The sequence below is a fragment of the Aptenodytes forsteri genome, unplaced genomic scaffold (genome assembly GCF_000699145.1).
Source record: "Aptenodytes forsteri isolate BGI_AS27 unplaced genomic scaffold, ASM69914v1 Scaffold212, whole genome shotgun sequence".
Classification (NCBI taxonomy): domain Eukaryota; kingdom Metazoa; phylum Chordata; class Aves; order Sphenisciformes; family Spheniscidae; genus Aptenodytes; species Aptenodytes forsteri.
In genome coordinates this window covers 214,722-239,504 of record NW_008795487.1, presented here as the reverse complement: position 1 = coordinate 239,504, position 24,783 = coordinate 214,722, and the positions used below count along the sequence as shown (strand labels likewise).

General features: G+C 35.2%; 1 protein-coding gene across 1 annotated transcript in view; it reads right to left on the bottom strand.

Moving 5' to 3' along the window:
- Window positions 1-24,783, bottom strand: part of PGR (progesterone receptor) — a 43,251-nt gene that overhangs the window by 16,680 nt on the left and 1,788 nt on the right. Inside the window, exons 2-4 of the mRNA XM_009281366.1 lie at window positions 24,630-24,775; window positions 23,181-23,332; window positions 7,669-7,785 (exon numbers count right to left, since the gene is read on the bottom strand). Coding sequence (XP_009279641.1) covers window positions 7,669-7,785; window positions 23,181-23,332; window positions 24,630-24,775 — 415 coding nt within the window. The remainder of the gene's footprint in view (window positions 1-7,668; window positions 7,786-23,180; window positions 23,333-24,629; window positions 24,776-24,783) is intronic.

The window sequence follows — 24,783 nt, the reverse complement described above, 5'->3', positions numbered from 1 at the left end:
CAGTTTCTATTCAATGTTAATTAAGGATACTGTTTCTTTTTTCTCCCTAATATTCTGAAACAAAAATGCTAGTAATTAATTACTACACACAGAAATTCCTTTCCTCCAGTTCCATAAAGGCATTTTAGTCTCATGGCTAAATTCTATTTTGATGATCTGTAATGTAATATTTTCCTCCTGTTTACCACGAAGAAAACAGAATTCAGGGGATGAGTGAAAAGCCAACAAATACTGTAGAACCACATGTCAACACAAAACTCTTCACTTTTTAGAGAATAATTTCTCTTTCTCAGTATTTGCAATTCTTACTTCCATACTGCAGTGGTTTGAAGAATACTAACAAAAAAACCCAATAAAATAGTCGAATTGCCTTCCCAAAATAAGCACAGGTACTACATCTGGTATGGCTATGCAAACATACAAAGCTCTAGGTAGCAACTCTTCAAATTTCTTTCATGGAAACAGTCTGGAGGTGCACCATATAGACACAGAAAATCAAACCTTCAGAGGTTGAAAGACAATAACCCTCAGTAACATCTTACCATATTACACATTTCAATAAAAAGGCAAATCCATGTAGAAGTAGCTGCATGGAACACATTCATTATAAATAGACCCTCAAAAGTGATGAAAACCCTGTTGGATCATTAAATTCCTCAGTTCTGCCAAACAAGTTTTGCTTAGTGAAAAAAGAGTGTCATAACAAATAAAAAATACAATAAAGATACTGGTATTTATGGTCTGATTTAGATGACAGTGGGACAGTAAGAGAGATGCAGTGGGACTGCAAACAAAGGGTAAATCATTCTGCCAACAAAGAAAAATAAAAAGTTTACATGTTTCAACCTTAAAGAAAATAATGAGAAGGTTCTGCTCCAAGAAAACGCAGAAATCACATACATATTTTTACTTGTTGGTGTGTCGCATGCTTTAACAATAATAGAAAAAGAGATGCACCAAATTTAACTGGGTGAAAAGAAAACCCATGACTATCAAATTGCTGAACCACTGAGAAACTGCATTATAAAATGGCAATATGCAAAAACCACTCTGTAAGTACAGGAGGTGAAAGGTAATAGAAGCATAACATTATGCATCTATTTGGTTGAATTAAAATCCAGTTTATAACATGCATATCAAATTGTCCTTTGAAAAATGGTACTTTTATTTACAAGTGAAAGATTAGACAAGGGAACTTATCATATCCTAAAGGAAGGAGACAAAGACTTCTCCGTCTCCTACCGCCTTCTTTTTATTTTAGTTAAAAGTAGTGCTGTGCTGTCAGAATGCAACCAGTGCACCAAAGAGGCCCTAGGACACTGGAGTAGGGAAGCACACCTAAACTTCAGCACGCGCTCTGAATCCTTTCTCAACTGTTTATGGAAGGAATCAAGAGATGCCAGCATAGTCAGACTCATCTATTACTTTCCTCCTTGGAAAGTCCCCATCTTCCAAACTACACACTAAAACAGAAAGGTTCATCAAAAATGGCTTTACTTAGGAACATGCCTATTCCATTTTCTTCAGGTGCTCCTTTATCATAGAAGACAGCAAATTTTATGAAAATCCAGTGTCTCCATTTTGGAAGACCTAGGATGTACGCTTTAGAGAATTAAATTGACCTTTTCAAAACATTCATTAGTACATGCATAGTGTAACTTCAAGCAAGATTAATATATCAGTCATAGAAAGACTTCTTACATTATTTCTAAATATTTTATACAGAACAAATTCTATTACTTAAATTAATTATTTTTGATGTACACTGGCATAACTGGAGGCAGAATCAATCCTCGTTTGTGAACCAGACAGGATTAAGCAGATGAACACAATCTAAAAAGCCAAAATCTGCTTTTTAAAAAAAATAATTTTGTGTTATCCCATCATAAATATGCATGTTTATGCATTTCACATACAAAAAAGTAAGTTGTACACAAAAGTGCAAAACTTCAATCTAAATTTATAAAGTATTTAAAATCCAAAGGGAGTATACCAAACAAAATTTCAAGAAAAACACTTTATTGATAGTATAAATATGAGCGATGGGCTCTTCAGTAACACTCATCATCCAATGAAAGCAGGGGTCATAATCCCACTAACTTAACTGTGAGTTTAATTAGCTTAGTATCAAGTGCCCCAACAATCTTATGCTCATTTTATTACTTGTGGTAAGAATACAAGTATTTCTGATTAGTGACTCCTTAGTAAAGAACAAAACACAAACTTACACCGTGTTACAGCTGAACCCAAAAAAACCCTAAAAAAATAGACAATTATTATGACAAGAGACCTAGGGCCAATTTCTATCATAACAAAGCTATACATAGTCCTAAACATGCTGGGAATTTCCCACTAACTATTGTTTAGGCATGAAGGAAAACAGAAGGAACATAGCATTTCATAGTTCATAAATAATGATTTCAGGTATTTTCTGAAATAATGGCTTCAGATACTTTTACAGTTCAGAGAACAAGTAAAGAAAGAAACCAGTGTGCTTATCACATGGAAATGTTAGTAGTTAATAAGTACACATGTTTCCAAGTGATTAAATGTATCAGAATTAATGTCACACTGGCTTGCAGAATTGCTTATGTGTTTATTTCTAATTACGTTGCTTAACAGCCACCAGCAAAGCAACTCCACTTGTTACCTATCTACTGGAGAGGTGACTACTAATAACTTACAGTAAACTCCCATCTACCACAAGGAGGCTATGTCAAATTAATGCAAACTCTTAAGAACATATGGAAAACAACGGATGTGACAATAGCTTAGTTTTTCAATTGCTGCTTACAAAAACATCCAAATAATTTCCTGCTCTAAGATAAACAAATGTCTCCACTTAGTCCTATGTGTAAAGAATACTAATCCAATCTGGCAGCTATTCATCTTAATATTAAAACCTGTCTGTGCATATTTAGACAGCACACCTTTTCTTTGTAACATTTTCACTAATTTAAGATAGCCAACCACTCAAGAAGTTTCTTAGTACTCACAGTTCCCTTACCCTTGATTACTATAAACAGCATGTGTAAAGTGTTTGTGTACTACATGTACCTAAAAAACGTAAAAAAATTTTAAAAATAAAATCTACTTAATGTCATCATCAAATATATTATGATTCTCTCCTTAATACATAATTCTGTATTTTAATATTCTTTCAACTAGGTACACAGAACCATACTGCCAATCAAACACTGATAGTAGACATTTCATATTAAAATGGCTGGATTTCTAGTAAAAGTCTAACATCTCACTATCCTTCTCCATACCCTGTAATCAGCGTGAAAAATGTCAATGCTTTATTATTCTGGACAGAACACTATGGCTCTGACTTTAAGGTCACTATGCTCTTATGTTTTGTGTAGGAGAACAAGCTGTGTACACCTTAGGAGGGTGTATACAAAATGAAGGAACAAAGCAGCAAAGCAGAAGTAATACATCTTGATTTTAATAAACCCCTTGATGCTACCTCAGAAAATATTACCTGGAAAATTAATTCAAATTTGTCTCCATGGAATCATTGCAATGTGGACTGAAAGCTGACTGAAACAATGAAGAAAGCGATAATTTAGCAATACAGCAGAACAAGGAATCTGTGATAGTCAGCCTGGGAAAATTAGATTCACTGACAGGAAATAAAAAAGCTGGGTATTTGTTTATTCCAGGACCTGACACAGCTACCTGCTATCCTATTAGGTAGAAGATTAGAAAGGGGATAGATTAACGTGTCCAGTTATGAGATGATAAAACTCAAAGACAATTAACACTCCCACAGAGAATGATAATTAAGGAATTATGAAATATATGTTTTCATTGATACTTTCTTTGTATATATTAAAAAGAAGAAACAGTCCATATACTGAGATCAGTTACTAAAGCTATTTATTGCTATCCTATAATTTACTTACAACTGACTACAATTTGTTTTAAAACAATTCAGGTTCATTTAATTGCTTTGAAATTAGGGTCGGAAAATGGAACTGTTGTCAATGTAATATAATATTATTTTCTATCTATATGGTTGCCACTCTGTAACATTCAGTGGAAGATAAGTGTATTTCTCCCAGCAGTAAGTTTAATTTAGTTACTGTAATAAGAATCTTTAGAACCTTATTGTTAACATCCTGTAAAATCTTAGTCTTTCTCACCTTGATTAAGCAATCTTATAGTTAACATCTTGTAAAATCTTAGACACTCTCACCTTGATTAAGCAATATTGGAGGTCTGTGTTTAGTAACTGAAGACTAGCATTCAGAAACTAAGTAGCAGGAGTAAAAGAACAAAAGTATATCTATGTAAGTTCTGAATGGCAGAAACCAAAAAATGCACAAAAAATCTTAAAATATAATAGGCTGTAAACACAGGAAAAGATTCAAAGTATTGACAATTCTGATTCATTAAAAATATTCAAGGATGTATCTAAGTATGTAATTTGTTCCACGAATTGGAAATTTTCTTATGGACACATGTCCTGGGGAAAATTATCTAAGCTCAGTAGTATCCCATATATGAATCATACAGGGTAATCAGCACGGCAAGTCACAAGTAGAAAATATTGCTCATGTGACACAATATAGGAAGTATAAGAAATGGCAGGAGAGCAAAAGTAAGAAAAATTATAGTAACAGTAGAAAGAGCATTATGGTTAAACAGTCTGTCTTGAGTCTTTTTGTTGTTTTGAATTTTAAATCCTCATTTACAAATAATATAATCTCACTCTAGTTTTCCTCTTTTTTTTGCCTACATTTGTCTTTTCTTCCCCTTTCAGTGTTAAGCGCTTGACTTCAATCTGCATACAATAATTAGCTTCCTAATCCCCCCAGCGTTGACATCACTAAGAGCACCTGAAATACTACACTCAACCTGATGCAGCTAAGAAAAAACTACAGATGCTACAGTCCTGGCTCCATTTGATATTTCCTTTTTTCCATTGCCTCAATGTTTTCTTCTTCTTCCTATTTGCTGCCAGATCACTTCCTTCCAGAAGATGGGGTAGGTGGGGATATCAGGGCAGAGATCTGATGAGATCCCATGCCCCTCTGATAACTACAGGAACTAGACTGGAACAGCCTCCTCAAAAAATGGAAGACAGCTTTGATTAGCTATGTTTAGAAAAGGGCTAAAGAACACAACAAACTGGCTAGATAGAACAACCTAGCTCTAAATACAAAGAAACTATTCACACTTGCTTAGTACTAGCTGAGAAAAAGGTGATCCAAAGAGAAAGAGGAAGTTTTTCTCTCTTCGTACATGATGGCAAAGAACTAAGAGTCAGAGCATCTTTATCCTCAGGTTTTGGTTTCAAGTATGAGGACACAACATCCTCCTATGAGGACACACTAATGAGGACATACCATCTTATTAATATTGCTAGCAAAAGCATCCAACTTTTTCCATTTTAGGTACTTACACCCAGAGCAAAATGTATATTTTAAAAAACACTAGGAAAACTAGCATCCATAAATGTATGCAAAATGTAGAACAAAGTCAAGCCTTCTGGCTACTTTTCCTATGCATAATTACTATGCAGAACAATGCTGAAGCAAAAGGACTAGATGATGCTAGCGAGTTATCACACACTCTTCTGCTTGTTGAAACAGTGCTGCTTGTGATGTTAAAATACTTGGGGTTTAGTTATTGGTGTTATCCAGGCTATCATACATGAAAATTCAGCTTAGATCATCATCAAACTCTTGGCTGTACAAAACTCAGAGCCAGGAATTAATTTTTACCTGTATTAATTTACACCAGTTAGAATCATAGAATGGTTTGGGTTGGAAGGGACCTTTAAAGGTCATCTAGTCCACCCTCCCTGCCATGGGCAGGGATACCTTTCATAGATCAAATCTTACAAGACAACCTTACAAGTCGTCCCAAACTTTACAAGACAGACATTACATCTGCCACCTCCTCCCTTCCCGAGTCTCCATTCTTACCACACATTTTCCACAGCCCACTCTGGACCCCTGCCTCCTTGGCTTTCTCCCCTTCCAAACCTGGGGGACTCTTCTGTCACCTGGGCAAACAATTCTTCAGGTTCAGGGTGAAAAGTCTGTCTTTGTAGTAATACTGTTTCTCTAATACAGTCCTACCCCAGCTCTAAAACACCGCTTCTCTCTAAGAAGGATCCAAAGGGCATGTTCTCTTCCTTTTGTCCCTCCTCCCCCAGCCCAATGCCACCAACATGCTTGTCAGGTCCATTTTTTTTTATTGAGAGGCATAACTGACTGACCAAGGTGCAGAAAGGAGAGAGAGACAGTAACACCAATTAGATTGATGGCTCTCATTACTCTATCTCCAGTGCTGTGGGGTGAGAGGGATGCAGTTTGGAGAAGACGACCCAAAGGAGGCACCGCTGAAGGTCTAGGAAGGTTCAGGGGTACAACACAGAACACACTCCATACCGCAGCATCGCTTCTCCCTCCTCTCATGCCACCGGCTGTTGCCTGGAGCTGCAGCATTGTTGCTTACGGAAGATGAAGTACCGAGAGCCAACAACAGTCTCTCACTGGTTGGGAACTAGTGCTTTATATCACCGATAAAAGTATAAAATGTAAGAATGACACAATGGCCACATGTGCAGAATACTCCAACTCCATACAATATTACAGGAGCTGAAAGCATACAGCTGTGCAATCAAAATGTCAGTCTGAAAACTACATACACGTTTTGACTTATGAATAAACACAGATTAGCAAGATAATGAAATTACGCACAGTATATAATGCCAGTTCTTCCTTCGGCGATAAAAAACAATACATAAAATGCAGGGAGAGAGAGAGATGTTTGATGCACTAAAATAAATTATATCAGAAAGAAATCAGGTTTTTGTACTTCCTTTTTTTTTAATTCCCTTTGAGAACATATTCTTTCTATTATCTTTATATAGCCATTTTCTTATAGTCTTAGCCATGTATTTTCAAGCTTTGTGCTGATCCAAAAGTTTATATAGCTAAAGTTCTCATGAAAAATATGAAAAAAAACCAGGAAAAGTATGCATCATTCCTGCATGTTAGCACAGCAAAACTTGCCATGTGACTACCAGATCCTACACTACTTTCTCCCTGTAGGTTTCCAAAGGCATAGTGCTCAATTTTGATTGATGTTACGTAAAAAAGCAAATCTGTTACAGCAAATCTGTTACAAAGATGGGAATTCCCAGCATCTAGTATGCAAAGTCTGTAGTGTTGGTGCAACCACTACCTGGCCCTCTTTGGTGGAACAGAAGGGTATAATTTTGTTGACATGTACTCAAAGCAATGATGGAGAGCACAACAGAAAAGAGAAGGGGATAGTAGTGATTCCTGATTTTAGTGTCAATCTCAATTTGCTTCTTTATTTTTTACCTAAATCAAATTTTCTGATCCAAAATTATAAATAAATACACACCAAAGACACAATTCCTGTCCTTGCAAGAAAAAGAGCATAAGGGTACACAGTAGGAGAGAGAGATTCCTACAGAAAGGTATTTTTGTTTCAGGATTTCCAGACTCATTAAAGAAAAATTATAAGGAATTTTAAAACATCATGTAATTCTTAAAAAAACCACTTTTTAATGTGGTTCTTTCCTTTACAGTATCAAAGTAATGTTGTTTAAACTCAACAGATTAAAGGTAGTGCTCCTGACTGCCTATTTTTCTGAATCAGATTTGAAAAGCAGCTCACCTCCCAGGACCATACCAGCTTGACAGCACTTCCTCAAGCGACATGCTGGACAGTTCTTCCTACGAATTTTATCGACTATGCAGTCATTTCTTCCAGCACATAAATAGTTGTGCTGCCCTGTAGGCAAAAGAAAAATAGGATTAATGCTGTTTTCTAACATGACAGAATTATTTCTGTGTATAAATGTTCCAAAAATAACAGAGGATTCAAAAAAAGTATACTTGAACCATTAAAAGACTCCTTAATTTCATGCTAATTTTCAAATAATCATGTGTTACTATTTAAACATAATAATTTATTTGGCCTGTTTAAGAGTGAAACTCCCCATCTACGAAATTCCAAAATAATGAGCAGACAGTACGAACTGCTTAAATTATTGTACTATCAATATTTTTTAAGTAAATCAAGCATAAGGACACACCGATTCATTTCTTTCAAACTTATTTTTCTTTTAAGTTACTGTTCCTGATTTTAAAGAACTGAAGTAAATTTTGCTTGGATTGATGTGGAGTTTCTGACAGAAAACTATATGAAGAAGTTGGGACACTGCAAAAAAGAGCCCTTTAAGCAGAGTAAATTCTCTGATGGAGAAGCAGTTTTGCACTAGACCTGCTGAAATACCAGCTGAACAGATGCAGCCAACACAGCCAAAAAGGACAAACAGAAGGCGGCTGTAAGTTTTTGGTTTAGGTTAGCTCTTAGTTTATTGTTTAATTCTGAATGACTCAGTTAGGAAGAGCCTGTCATTACTGTATTAAAATGGAATCTTTTTAATGAAATTAGCTTCCAGCAGAGCAAAAAATGAAATTCAGCTGATATCGTGACATTCTTTTGAACACAAACTTCAATGATACTTCCAAATTTCACTTGAAGAGAACGAAAAAAGAATACTTTTATGCTTTAGTATACTATTGATAATTTCTGTGATTGATTTTAATTTTGAAGAAGTAAACAAAGCTAAAAAGTAAACAAAGTACCTAAGTAAGAAGAAATCAAAGCTAACTTTCACATATCCTTTCAAATTAAGCCCAGGTTTACCCTATAAGGTTTAACTTTAAAATCCTGCCTGTTTGTGCACATCATCCTCTCTTCATTTCTGTATTTTCAGTTTCTTACCAGTACCTAGCATGAAAGCATGAAAACAAAAAAATAGTATTTCTTTTGAGAGCAACAAAATGGATCAAAAAAGTATGGACAAACTACAGAAGTACCAATGTCATGGATACTTCCTTCATGGAATATTGTGGATGTGGACCTCCAAATATAACACATCAATACCAAACCTTTTAAATTTTCACCAATTTCTAGATCAGTATTACTCTGAGTTAGCCATCCGATATCACCAGTAGCAAACAAATCTGAGATGATTATTCCACTCAGATGCTGTTATTCAGCTTTCTTTATAACCCTATTCCGTCCTTTCTCTGCACATGGTAAAATGAGCAACTGTTCACCAATAACATTTCTCCACAGAAGAAAGACAAACTGAAAACAAATCCTCAGGTGAAAATGCAGGAGAAAGAAGAACATTCTATTCTAACAACAGAAAAGAGCTAGTGCTAAACCATGTGAAACAATGTATTTGTTTCTGTGTTAACATTTTTTTAGATAATTAATTTACTTCTTACCCATACTTTTAAGAACAACTTCTTTGGTTTTAGTGAAAGAAACCTGATTACCTGAAATTCATTTTTGTAACAGTTTCTTTTTTTTTTTTAGGAAACAATGGGTAAGTAAAAACAGTTGCCTCACGCATTGCCTGGCATTTAAAAAGTATTTAGTAATGCAGTAAATCAGAAGAAATTCTCATTTACTTTCTCCCATTAATTCTAATCCTGGATTCCTTCTTACAGAAAACATTACCAAAAGTAACCGAATGAATAAAAATCTGTCTTGCTTTTGGCAGCACACTAGGAAGCAAAACACTTATTTTGAACATGTCTTCCTTGGGATTATTTGCAGTTTTTCCTCGTCTTGCTTTGCCTTTATTAGCTACAAAAGCATTTAGTCTTTTGATAAGCAACAACAGCTTTAAAACTCTCTTAGTTTAACTGAAATCTATGAAGCATCAGATTATCTCTGCACTGTGGCATTCTGTGGCTTTAACGTACAGTGAATTTACAAAGGAATGCTTAAGCGTAGATTGAGTTTTGTTTGTAGGTGTCTTTATTTTGGGGGTTTCTTTGGTCCCCTGAAAGGTATCTCTTCTGGACCTCTTTTCTAGGGAATCCTTTGAGTCTACACAACATGGTCTGAGTCCATACAACCCACGTCCATTGCAAGACCAAAAAATGGACTATGTATTACCAGTATGGCAGTAAATGCTCACAAGCAGCTTACAATGCTATAGGCATTCAGCCTGTACTTTTCTCCCTATAATGACACAGAAAAATGCTGATCTACCAAAGCCAATGCCATATCGTGAAACATTACTCTTCAAGCACTCAAGAGTACACTGTTTATATGTTCTAGAATGATGTCAGTATTTAGAATTCACTCTTGATATCAGTATGTGATTTGCATACTCAACACCCAACTGCATGCTCTAACTGCTAAAAGAGGCTAAGGAGTTTGGGTAGAAGCAGTAGTGGCAATGCTGTTCCTGCTGGAACAGGAAATTATCTGGAAAAACAGAAGTTAATAGCTTGATTTATACGGATACACATTTAAGTAGCCTGTATTATTTATATAATAGTGTTTAAATATTATGCAACTAAGATTAAGCATTACAAATCAAGGGTGCAATACATTGTAAAATTTTAAATTTACGGTTACACATTTAAGTTTAGCTACAGCTCTTAAAAACCTCTTCATAACTTAGGGGTTATCAGTAGATCCAACTTCCACTTCAATTGAAAATGCATGAATGACTTCATCATTACATAACAACTCACAAACTGCTTATTATAAATCCAAGATTGAACAAAATTTTTCACATTTGCAAAACAAATTGTAAATGAATCACAATTATGAAAACTACTCTTCAATGTTCATATGTTCTAGAGTTTAAGATTAGACAGGATTAAATAATCTCTCTATCCAGTGCACACCATGGAAGAAATGAAGTCTGTTATTGGAATTTAGGCACAGAAAGAATTTGCTTTGATCTTCAAAAAGTGAGTATTATTTCATTCCTATTTATTTCATAAATTGTATTTAAAAAGCTAATGATGACCAATGACCTAATTTTTATTATGTCTTCACCCTGCCAACCCAACCCTCCCATGAGATTATGGTGATAAAATCTCAGGCACTTCTTGATTCTTACTGTCAACCACCTCCTTGTTTTCAAGACTATAAAAAAGCCACAGTCATATCCTGAGCCTGAATCACACCTTCATGTGAGTTTTCCACTCCGCTCACCTCTATCCAATCTCTCCCCAGCACCTCCCGTCCCAAAGTGTATTCCATGCATTCTGATTCAGCTGCAACTTATTTGGAAAACACATAAGGTTCAATTACATAGTATTTTTCATAGTCTCATCTGTCAGGGATTTTTTTATTACCTCAGTCATCTGATTTCATCTCATATCGATAGATAAATCTGAGTCAATGTTCTCATCTGAAACGGTTTCTACCATTGTGCAGAGCTGGGTTCTGAGAAACTGCTACTTGCTTGACATTAATATTTAAGTGGCAGCAACCATCTGAAGGACAGATTGCGTAAGAAATGGAAAACACCAGATATTTGGTGAATTTCAAAATTATTATTATATAATATTTTGTTAGATGAAGCTTTTTGGAATGTTTTCATGGGATGCTAAAACATTTATTTGAAAATACATTTGCTGTATCTCAGTCTTTAGGATCATCTATATTTTTTCAATATGTGAGCATTGCAGTTATATTAAATGCATGTACTAATGAAGCATCCAAAGACCTCTGTCAAGATAAAATTCCTGTTCAATTGGTAGCTTGCCATTCAGTATCTTTTATATGACTACTGTCATTATAACCAGGAAAAAACCCAGAAAAAAGAGGATAGTAGTCTATTCACTAGAGCACAGTCAGAAAGTAAAGATTGGTATTTGTTTTTCTTACAAAAATATGAATCTGGCAACTTTCTGGCAACTGCCGCTTTCTTGGAAGTCTTCACCCAATGTTAAGTTTCCTATACATGTTTACTTTTTACCTCCTTTTGAAAGTGCACATTGTAGCTCTCTCTCAACATACCAAGGTATCAGCTTGTGACCTAGATTTGATTGACAATATGGAGAAAATACAGAGACCATTTCATCTGTTACTCATATGTTCCAGATTCTTGTAGGACAGCATTTTTCTAACCTCCATCAAAGTCCATTTGTGTTAGCAAAGGTAGAAGTCCTAATGCAAACAGGCAAATACATTTTTAAGTACTGTAATGACCATTGCTACACTGGCAGGTTTATATCAGAAAGTGGTCAAAATGCCAATGGTCCACACACCCAAATACGATCACAGGTTTTGCTATCAGTAAAGCTGCACAGATCGTACTCCAGCACTGAGAAATTTTAATGCAAATACTGCTGGAAGTAGCACACACAGTGTCTTTAAAAACTGCACTATTAACTTAGCTCACTGACATGCTGTAAGTCACTTAAAATCACTCAAGTAAACTAATGAGTTGCAGAGATTTTGCAGATGTGCAAAATATGGAAAACATAAGGCTTTATCTCCACCAGGGGTATCAGATGCAAGCAATCAGTTATTTGTGTAAGTGCATCTGTGCTGAACTGCTGCCACCCTGCACAAATGCAAAGCACTTGTTTGCAGATTTTCAATTCCTCCTGTCTGCAAATAAAAGTACTTTTTCAAATCTTTTTTCTCTCTCCCTTACGTGATTCTGCCTCCCTGTATCACTCTTAATTGGCAATGTTTTCTTATAAAATCATCCTATCCCCACCACTGGAGGACTGTTCTTTGCAAAACATATCACAGTGTTTTATTTAGTCTAGTTTTAGATTTCTGTCTAAAAACTGCAGATATCTATTGCATCTCTTCATAAATTATTTTATTGCCAAATGTCTCCCAATGTCGACTTTTTGCTTCCTGAGAGCTAGCCTCCAAGTTTTGCTCAATAATTTACTACCAATATGCTTTACCTCTTACAATATTTTTCAAAAGTACCAATTAAATCAACAGATTTAAAAAACCAAAGGAATTACTCTTTTAACGTAACTAAATTTGGAACTCCTTGTTAGGGGTTCTTGTGGAAGCTGGTAATAAACATGGTTTCAAAATAAAGAAAATGGAAAATAGGTTCACCTGTATATGTGTACTAAACGTAATGGTGCAGATGTAGCTTTTGAGTAAAACTTTGACTTCTGGAAGCTAAGACAATATACTAGGGTAAGGATTCATCTGTACTTGCTCTGACACTCAGGTTTTCCATAACTAGGCAAACAGTCTAGCCTAGTTCATTATCAGAAAAAGGAAATACAGCTAACTTGACTTTTGCTCTGATCTAAATCAACCACACTTCTATTTACACTGTTTCAATGTTAAAAACAGCAAATGTGGGTTGAATTTGCCTCTCACTATGTGGGTTTATGAACTTTGGTCTTGGAGAACTAGGAATCTATACTACACAGTTTCTAATACTGAAAACACACCCTTCGTGTCCCTGTATGCCATTACAGGCCATTACAATCTCCAAGATTCCACACACCTCAAATAATGTTTTTTAATTATTTAATACCAATTTCATTTCTGTGCTAACATTTTCTCTAAAAATAAAGAAGTCCCTGAAGTGACACTTAAGACTCTAACCACTTAACAAAAAAACACATCCCCCACTGACCTTACCATGCATAATCTTTTTATTAAAAGCCCAGTAGTTAGTGGGGGACTTGCTTTCAAATTCCCTCTTTGCCCATTGAAATAAAATTCTCGTTTCCCAACTCTTAAGCAGATGTCGTGACTACTACTCTGTAGTCTATACTGGTATAAAGACCTGCTACTGATGCAAATCTGCTTCACAGCAAAGAATTTAGGATTCAGTGGACCAAAGAGGGCAAAGAGTAGATAGCAGAGTAACTTAACATGTTCCATCCTGGAATCTTCTTCTAGCTGAAATAATGTGGAATTCCTTTATTCATAATAATACAGTTCAAAGTGAAAACAATAAAGAATGATTGCATCCCAAGTCATCCAACACCCTGGCGACTGGGGCTGCAAGGAGGGAAAGGTGTGTTTGACTCCCTTCAGGCATTGGAGATGATGAACATAGCTCTCATGTCCTGGGTGATTGTCTTAGCTTGTCTACGTACTCAGTGATGGGGTCTGTGATTATAACAGGTACTAGTAACTCCTTCATCTTTGTGAAACTAGTCTTTCATTCCTTTGTCTTAATTACATGTGATGAAAAAAAGGGTTGAGCAAAAATGTTTTGTTCAAAAAGAATGTAAAACCATAAACTGTTCATTCCTAAGTCAAACCTGGTATTTTTTATAGTGTATTTTGCTTTGGTGAACAGATTTACTAGCAATTTTTGACATAATTCTACTTACAACAAACTTTTGGTATTCTTCCACTCCATTGTCTGCTGGTTTTAAACATGTAATCTTACAGTCCTCTGTCAGGTTTTTTTGTTAAGTGGACCAAACAAAATTGGTTTCTCTAGAAGGGAAGCAGCATTTTAAAACCACCATGTATCTTGCACTGCTTTCCTTCTTCAACAAACCACTTCCAATGTTTGCAACATCCTTGACTGACTCTTTCCTTCTCCTATACCCTGATCTCAAAATCTTCCTGCCTTTTGCTGTGAATCCTGCAACACCGTTGTCTTTTTCCTTCCAAAATCACTTCTCCAGACAGCAACCTGAGCACACTGGTTTTATATCTACAAACGAGAACAATTAAATGTAGCTATCCTGTTTTCATTTATTTCTGGACAGAGCTAGAAGTTACAATCCTGTTTTTTAATCTTTTTAATTTCCCTGTCTGTTCCATCATTTCCAACAAGAAAAAAAAAAAACCAAACAAACAAACAGAAAAACAGAATGAAGCAAAATTAAGTCATATTTCACAGAAACCATCATGAACTGCAAAATCAGGATTACTATTTCATATTAATTTTCAGTTGGTTTGCTTAGATTGTTTACCACTGCAACATCTTGAAAGGCATAAAGTCTTTGACTCTAAATATGGGAACTGACAACAGTAAAAATTTTCCACAGCTAATACCTTTCAGAAGGAGATGCTGGCTTCTACAAGTCAGTATTTCCAGTTCTTTTTATGGCACTGTGTCACCATTGCTCCTTGGTCACCATTTTTAAGTAATTAACTACATCAGTGGTATAAATATGCAAAATGATGGAACTGTCAGCTTTTTTGTCAGTAAGGGGTCTATTTCTTATAAATATAGAACACAGGATTTGAACACAAAACCTACTTTAAAAGCACTCCAACTATTTCAGAGGTATACATCATTAAAGTACCATTTGTTCTTCTTATCCCTGAGTGTTTATTCTTCTACCAACATAAGCAGCATTATATTTGTATTTCACTCATCCCATCATTCTGATTTTAGCAAAAGTATTACAGCACATTGTCATGATAAGTTTTTTCATATATATTTTCCTCTTATTCTTTGACTTGTCCTACAACTGAACCGGTGGGACAGGGCCACTCACTCACTCTAAGAGTAATAAAGGTCGAAAAACCAGAAACATTAGTAGCAGAAAAGGCAATATGCAAAAAAAACAGATATTGCTGCCTGTTGATCGAAACACCCAATGGACAACAAACTGCTAAAAAAACATAAAGAGGGGATTCATTTCACTAACGACATTCTAAAGTGCGGACATGCAGCAAAACAAGTAGTGTACACTCCCTTCTTGGGCATGAGAGAAAAACAGGCACCTTAGGATGCAATTTATCTTGAGAAATTTATCTTGAGTAGATGTCTGAATTTTGGTTCTTTAATAGCCTACTGCACGTTTAAAGTAATTGGACAAAATATGGATGTCCACACTGTAAATGCCTACAGTTTGGTGCAACAAGTCCCACATAAAATATTGTCTTTGAGGATAAGGGAAGATGGTATCATAACAACTGGAGAAGAATAGCGTAATATTCTCCTGGATCTCAATGCCTGCATGTAGCTTTTTCTACGTTTTAACTACAAAAGATTCCAGGTTGTTGAAATGTGCCCAGATGTTAACTGATATTAAGCAACAGCCACTTGTGAAAATGCAGGAGTTGTGACTAGGTATAACTAGGAAACCTCTGAAGTGCTGCCATATATCACTACACATAATGACAGATTGTAACATACAAATGACCATTTGTTAAGTCCTTCCATTCAGTAGTTTCTAAAGAACCACCTCTTACTAGTACACCATCAGTTCTGTGGAACAGATACACAGCTTAAGGAGATTAACACCATCAAACCTAAATCTATTTTTAGCAGATAACAGTTTGATTATAAATACTTACACTTTATATACATACGTTATATAATATATAAGTATTTTAATATTTAAAACAAGTATTACTTATATCTAATATTATTTTATGTATTATTTTTGTATATAATAAATAATATGAAATAAGTATTTTCTATATTTATTATATTTCTTTCCTATACTACAGAAATGTATTAGCTACGTTGGTGACATGGGTGGGATTCGTATCACCAAATACAGACAGTGTACATCCTCACCTGACACTCCTTTATAATCAGTGCTGAGAAGTAGTTACTGTTATTTTAATCCCAAGTAGATATCTAAAATAAGCCAGTGAATCGCTTCCTAGAACTTCCTGTTTCTCTCCATTCACTGTAAAGTGAACTTAAGATGAGCAGCTCAGGTTACTCACGCTGTACACATCTAAAGTTAGAACAGAGGAGTATCCAGCAACACTGAGCAGTCAGTTGCTGGTGCTCTATAAAGCATGCAGTTTTACACTACCTGAAATAGTTTCTATTCCACCTGAAAAGATGTTTAACATAATATTTGATACTATTTCTAAAATACCACATAAAGCTAAGCCAAAAATTTTAGCAATTCACATTTCTGCAGCTTATGTTCTAAGGCACGTCTATCAGGAAAGCAGTAATAAGTCACAATGAGAGCAGTAGGAAGCCCAGCATTAGCACAATAGCCAAAGTACCAGAACGAATGCAATCTTAGCTCACTCAGTTGTTGTGCCTCATACGAATCAATTCGTCAAGTTAATGTCTGTCAAATGGCTGAACAACAAATACTTTTGAAGTCAGAAGTATGATGAAGATATACAATTATGTATCGGTACAGCTTTTCTTCTTACCCTTTTCACGATGCAAATTCTTTGTTCTCACAAAAGTGACATTTCCCACTTGAATTTTAGGACCCTCAGTAAAGTAACTTCATACATTTGAATTTGGAAATACACTTAGCTTACTGTACATTAACACATTTTGATCATGTGCAAAATAAAAGACCTTTAATAATACTAAATGTTACATTTAGTGAAAAGCATTTTCATCTCTCAACTTGCCATATGTATGCTTTGTATGTTTTCTACTTCATGAAACTTTCATCACTATTGGGTTTACAGTACACACTGTACCAAATTCTGATCCCATGATCCAGCCTCGAAAGTTGGATTAAAAATTGGAAATCCCTGCAGAGTTAGGAGAACAAGGAACTTTTTACATCTGCTTCATCAATTTCACAGCCAAAAGGGTCTCTATAGTATTGCATTTCACTCTGTTTTCAAAGAGGATTTTCTATTAGTGGTTGGCATTTTTTTAAATATTTGGCATGCAAATATTTGCATGGCATTTTACACTCTTAAGCTATGGAAAAGCACAACTGTTTAGTCCAGCCATTTTCCTTATGCATAGTATTTCACTGCTTACACAGTGAATCACACTGTCATCACAAAACTGCCTATACATAACATGAGTCAGATAAACTTTATCAGAAAGTTTGGCTGAAGTCATGGTCAGCCTTCTTACTGTGTAGACGTAGCTCATCTTTAATTCCTCCACTTTCCTCCACGAGTAACTCTCCATATACAGTGAAAACTCTTTTGGAAACCCTACTTTCTGTCAGGTCAAGTTTGCCAAATTCAGGTCTCAGAGAGAAGAAAAGTTCACATTCTGTCAGTTAAGAGTTAGCTACTACATACGGTTGAGCTTGTTCCCTGATGCTATTATCTGTACAGCGCTGCTACTCTGAGCTTGAAGCACACATTAAAACTAGACAAATCTGCTATATAATCATTAGATCAATTTTGTAATAGGGTCCCAGGTATTTAAACAAACCAAGGGTTAGTTTCTGACCCATCTGCTGTAATATCATGTATTTATGTCAGCCTCAAGCTCTTTAGGTTTGGACAACTACTTTTCATTAGATGTCAATAATATACACAAAGTGCAAAGGAAGGCAAATGCTCTACATAAATATAGAACAAAAATTAGAAGTGGGACTTTATACAGGAAACACAGCACTTGAAATTTTTTTCAGGATTTAGGTAATTTTAATTTTTAATTAGTAAAACTACTGCAAAGGAGACGCTTTCAACAAAAAGGCAAGAATGCAGGCCACCGAGAAACCACATGTTAGCAACAGTGTAACTCCAGAATCCCAAAACTCTACACACTGGGCTCCTGTTCCAGACAGAAATTTTACCATGGTGTTACACAAGCATTTGGATTGTGGTTGCCCTGCATGGTTTTACATGAAAGTATCTATAAGACATCATTAATGACAGTTTGACAATTTAGTGCTAAAAAAGAGTTCATTTCTTAATCTGCATTCTCCTAAAGCACTGTTAGAAATATTATACCTAATTTTTGTTGTCATGAACTAGATATATGGACAGCACTTAAAAAATGTCTGATCATCAACAGCAAATTACTTTGCAAATATAGTAATTTTACTTATTTGAAAGCATTTTAAATATTATTTCTGAATTTTTTTTGATTGGTAACTCCAAACTGCCCGTCACTCTCAGCTCACTGACAGGAATGGCACTACCCCATCAGCATACTGAATCCAATTTTGTCTTTTCAAATTTCTTAACTTAATATAAAAAACAGTAACTTTTGTTATTTTCATTATACCCAAAGGAGATCTTTAAAGCATTTTTAAAAAGCCTTGTAATTTGTTTGTACAATAAGTGAATCAACGGACTAGTAAATCAGTTCTTTGTAAGGGACGAACAGAAAATGTACAACCTTTAAATGCAAATAAATGTTTCTACAAAAAAAAAATCAGTATTTTTGTCCCTTAGCTACATTTTCTTCTCCCCACTTCCAGCACTAACTTTTTTCGTATCTGCTATACTAGACTTCCCCCAAAAAAGGACTTGCATTTTTGGTTAACGTACTTCCGGATTCTGCTTATAGTAAAATATGCTTATTGTATTAACTCCATCCTTTTCTTTACATGTATAGGCACATATGGGGAGCCAAGAACCCAAAAGACAGAAAATATCTACCAAATCATATGTATTTAAGAATTCATTGCCAACAAACATCCTAAAATAATTTAATTCTAAATCTACACTTTCATCTTAGTGACCCTCATACAGTTCTGACCTCCTGTTAAGATGTATGTGTATCTGCTAGTTATATTCAAATATATGATTAAATCATACTTAGTATAGAAACATCTCTAGGTTCGCCTATACAGTTTTAAATGATTGTTCAGTCTGAGTATTTTAAATAAGCTCTGGTTTTATTTCAAAAAGATTAGAGATGAAAAATGGAGTTTTCTGGATAACGTAACGGTTTATTTTATCCCAAAGGAAGCATTTAACTAATACAGTATTTTGCACACAATAGGGGAGAGTATAATAAATGGTGTATGAATAGGACAATTTCTGTGAAAAAAATTACATAGGCTATTAGATTTGAAACAGCCATCATATCTGAGATTGCAGAAATAATTAAAACAGAAAATAGACATTTTCCAACAAATTTAATACCACTGTTATGTACCTTGTTACCCACACACTTGAAAACCTCATAACATACGAAAAAGATCTTGAAATATAGAAAATCCGAGAAGTAGCAAAAGCCATTTATTTCCAATCATATTTTAATTTCTTATAGTGATCACTACTTTATGCAAAATATATGAAAAGTAGAGTTTTGATTGTGAATTCGCACTCACAAAGTTTAACATCTGATCTGCATGAATTATTATTAAAAAAATCCCCACGTCTGTAGTAGTACTAAAAATTTAAAAAGGTAAGTAATGCATTCCCACTCAAAGAAATGATGGGCAGGGGGACATTCTACATATGAAAAATGTCTCAAATTTATACAACTGCCACTGTGAATTTTTAAACACTATTTTCTATTGCATTTACAATAAAAATACTCTTTCTTCTTACAGAAGAGTAATTCGTCACCTTTATTTCTGATAAGAAATAAACAAAAAAGTACTTTAAGTCTAAAGGAAATCAAGGATCCATCTATAAATGGGATTATTTTAATGCTAGTAATTATATCCTATGCTTCCATTAAAATAGGAAGTCCATCTATTTAAGGAACTCTCTGTAGACTTGCACTTTCTACACAAAAACAGGTAACTGTATTTGTTCATCTTGCTCATGCCCACACTGTTCATGCCTTTCATTCTTCCCCGTAAGACTGAATAACCTGTATTTTCTCTTATTATACCCAGGTTGTCTGAGGTAGTTGTCCATTCTTTGAATATTCTTACTAAAAAACCCAAACACACTTCCTCACCATACTCTCAGTCTTTGGAATCATTTCAAAATGGAAAGTATGAAGTTGCTATGTAAAACATAAGCATTGTGTTTGTGTAATTGTGTTGAACTCTTATTTCTCTGTATGTCTATATTCTTAACCCGATAAGATTCTGCAAATACAGCCTTTGATTAAATAATGAGTGAAAACAACCTTAAGATATTCCTGCTACCAATATATATGCCTTCTTAACATTTTTCATTAAAATTCTCATGCTGAACAGTAATAAGGTATGTTTTTGAGCAGGTTCACCTACTGCACAAACACAACTGGATGCTAGTTTAGGAAAGAGATGAAATTCGAAAGTGATGGAATCAAATTCAAATAAAAAATTACAATATTACTGTACAGGTGAAAAGTGAATAGTAAAACTTATTTTAAAATATGGTACTCGTGAATTACACTGCAATCACTCTTAGAACTTCAGTTCCCTGTCTTTTTTAAAAGTATATGGCTGAATAGGCTATTAGATTTGAAACAGCCATCATATCTGAGATTGCAGAAATAATTAAAACAGAAAATAGACATTTTCCAACAAATTTAATACCACTGTTATGTACCTTGTTACCCACACACTTGAAAACCTCATAACATACGAAAAAGATCTTGAAATATAGAAAATCCGAGAAGTAGCAAAAGCCATTTATTTCCAATCATATTTTAATTTCTTATAGTGATCACTACTTTATGGAAAGTATATGAAAAGTAGAGTTTTGATTGTGAATTCGCACTCACAAAGTTTAACATCTGATCTGCATGAATTATTATTAAAAAAATCCCCACGTCTGTAGTAGTACTAAAAATTTAAAAAGGTAAGTAATGCATTCCCACTCAAAGAAATGATGGGCAGGGGGACATTCTACATATGAAAAATGTCTCAAATTTATACAACTGCCACTGTGAATTTTTAAACACTATTTTCTATTGCATTTACAATAAAAATACTCTTTCTTCTTACAGAAGAGTAATTCGTCACCTTTATTTCTGATAAGAAATAAACAAAAAAGTACTTTAAGTCTAAAGGAAATCAAGGATCCATCTATAAATGGGATTATTTTAATGCTAGTAATTATATCCTATGCTTCCATTAAAATAGGAAGTCCATCTATTTAAGGAACTCTCTGTAGACTTGCACTTTCTACACAAAAACAGGTAACTGTATTTGTTCATCTTGCTCATGCCCACACTGTTCATGCCTTTCATTCTTCCCCGTAAGACTGAATAACCTGTATTTTCTCTTATTATACCCAGGTTGTCTGAGGTAGTTGTCCATTCTTTGAATATTCTTACTAAAAAACCCAAACACACTTCCTCACCATACTCTCAGTCTTTGGAATCATTTCAAAATGGAAAGTATGAAGTTGCTATGTAAAACATAAGCATTGTGTTTGTGTAATTGTGTTGAACTCTTATTTCTCTGTATGTCTATATTCTTAACCCGATAAGATTCTGCAAATACAGCCTTTGATTAAATAATGAGTGAAAACAACCTTAAGATATTCCTGCTACCAATATATATGCCTTCTTAACATTTACCATTAAAATACTCATGCTGAACAGTAATAAGGTATGTTTTTGAGCAGGTTCACCTACTGCACAAACACAACTGGATGCTAGTTTAGGAAAGAGATGAAATTCGAAAGTGATGGAATCAAATTCAAATAAAAAATTACAATATTACTGTACAGGTGAAAAGTGAATAGTAAAACTTATTTTAAAATATGGTACTCGTGAATTACACTGCAATCACTCTTAGAACTTCAGTTCCCTGTCTTTTTTAAAAGTATATGGCTGATTTACCAAAATAACCAAAGCAAAAAATGTGAAGCCAAACCAAGAGACCAGTTAACACTGTCAGTGAAACTTAAATGTATTCCTCTAAGTGACTTGAGAGACAAGTGTTTTCCTTGCAACGTAACACGTATGTTTCTAATGGCTTTCTCATGAATTCCATTAAATGTATTGGAGAAAATGAGGCACTAGCTCAAAAGTTCATCTAGCCCACCTAGTCTAGTGTTATCATTTTGCAAGCACCTAGTATGTTAAAGGAAGAACAAGAGCATATGCTTAAAGTAGAAAGCAACAGCACACTGAAACAAAAAAATCTAACTACATTATTTTGCTAAGCTTGTAATTTTCCAGTATTTCCCTTTTCATCTGAAGAGAAATAAACCCTATAAAGTTGAATAAACTATGTATTACAGGAAAATACATGATGCAATTTTTTATTTTAAGGAACCCTATACATTGTAACAATAATTTTTTTAAGTATACGGAGCAGAAATTTGAATATCCTAGTTCTGACAGGATCAGATAAAACAAAGTCAAATCCATTTATTATTATTATGACTTGAAATAGTTCAGTGAAACTTGAAATACTTCCATAAACCTCAGGAAGCCAAATTCTGCATCTTGCAAGCAAGAAAAATTCCGCGACTTTGAAAACAAAATGAAGCCAAAATAAATTCTTATCTGCCTATCATTAGTTCATACCCACAAAATCTTCCTCTGAATAGCATTTACACTTTTTAAAACAAATTGTGTATTACACAAGATTTTTATGAAACTCTACCTAGTCGAAAAGACTGATAACAGTAAATAATAAATAGCAAATAATGAAAGTAAAACAAATAATACTAGCAAAATCAATTAAGAAATAATTTAGTTAGTATTCACTGTTATATTTAAACAGAGTTGCCAAAACAAAAAAACATTACTACAGTGATAACATTTTTAAACATCAGCAATAAATAAAAGGTATGTCCTTAGCAGTGCCTAAAAAGATATATTTCAGATAATTAGGAACAATGGCATCATACAGTACCTTCCATTGCCCTTTTAAAGAAGACTTTACAACTTCCACAGGTAAGTACTCCATAGTGGCAACCAGAAGCCTCATCACCGCAGATGAGACAAATCTTCTGGGGTAGCGATTCAAAACCGTATTGAGAACTTTGGCTGGTTTCTGTATCTGGCCTTCAAAAGAAAAAAGAATTAAGAGAAACGAAATATCCAGTTCTACAACAATTAACTACTTACCTGTATTAATCGGGTGTATGCTAAAAACTTTCTTTTAAAATCTGTAATCAAGCTACAGAACGGTAAGAAAAAAATAAAGTATGACTGCCTTTCTGCTTAAGGGTTTGTCTCTACTAGGGTAAAAGGCACATTTGTAACATCTGCCTAGCCATTAAACAGAAAAGTAGTGGGCAAAAAGCATAATAGTATTTTAATCCGTTTTAGCTAAAAGAAGTACAATCTAGGAACTCTTTGTTAAAATGTTCATCTTCCTCAGATCAACAACTCTTGTGAGTAAAGTCATACAGACTGTTACTCTTTTTTCCTGTACATAGAATGGTACAGAAACAGAATCAAATAGAAGTCAATTGAATTTCAAAAGCCCCTTTCACATGGGAAATAACTAAGTTTCATCTCAGCTACAAAAATTTTTAATATTTGTCGCCTCCTGTTCAGCTGCAGCATTCTCATCAATAATTAACTATGATGAGCACATTGAGGAGAGTGGAAAGTACTTCTGAACTTCTCTCCAAGAAAACAGGCTAACCTACTTAATCATTATGCTTTCGAAAATCAAGGATTTCCGTTGAAACTGTAGCATTGTATATACCTATTTTTGCATACATTTCTAGTAATGCACAACATTTTGGCATCGTAGTAAGCCATTTCATTCTAACAAATCAATATGCAAGTGTTTCAGTTTTCTTTTTTGTGTGAAATTAACTGGTTTTTTTCCCAAATCAGGGAAAATATTTTGCAGAATATTTAGGTATATATGAATATTGTCTCGCTCTCATTGAGGACAGCCTGGAGAACACTGCTCCCCCTCTCTGGAGCCGGTCACTTGCTCAGACATCAGATGGCACTGAACCACCACATAGATCAAAATGTAACTTCTCCCTGAGCGTTATCGTGCTGAAAAGATCCGAGAGGTGCCAGCTGCAAAGTTAACATCCTGCTGGTCTCACACAGACCAGGGACACCCAGACGTCCACAAGCAATACAGAAAATGGAAAGGCGGCTGCAGTTACTGCCTAAAACCTCAAACGGGTCTTCGACGAAAAAAACCGCCCGTCTTTGTCTCGGCACCTTCCAAGAGCCCCTCGGAGTGCCAACCCCTCGCCCCGCGGCAGAGCCCCCCTCCCTGAGGAGAAAGCGCGAAGCTCTCCCGCGGAGCATCGCGACCCCTCGGCCCGTCCCCTCAGCAAGGGCACCCGCCCGAAAGGGCCCGCCGCCTCCCGCCGCCCCCCCCTACCAAACGTAGCCGAGGTAGGGCGGGCACAGCGGGGGCAAGCCCTCCTTCAGCCCCGCCGCCGGGAAGCCCAGGGGCTGGTGCCCGTTGAGACCCAGGGGCGGGTAGAGGCCCGGCGGAGCGGTCGAGGTGGAGGGCAGGCTGTCGGGCGGCGGCG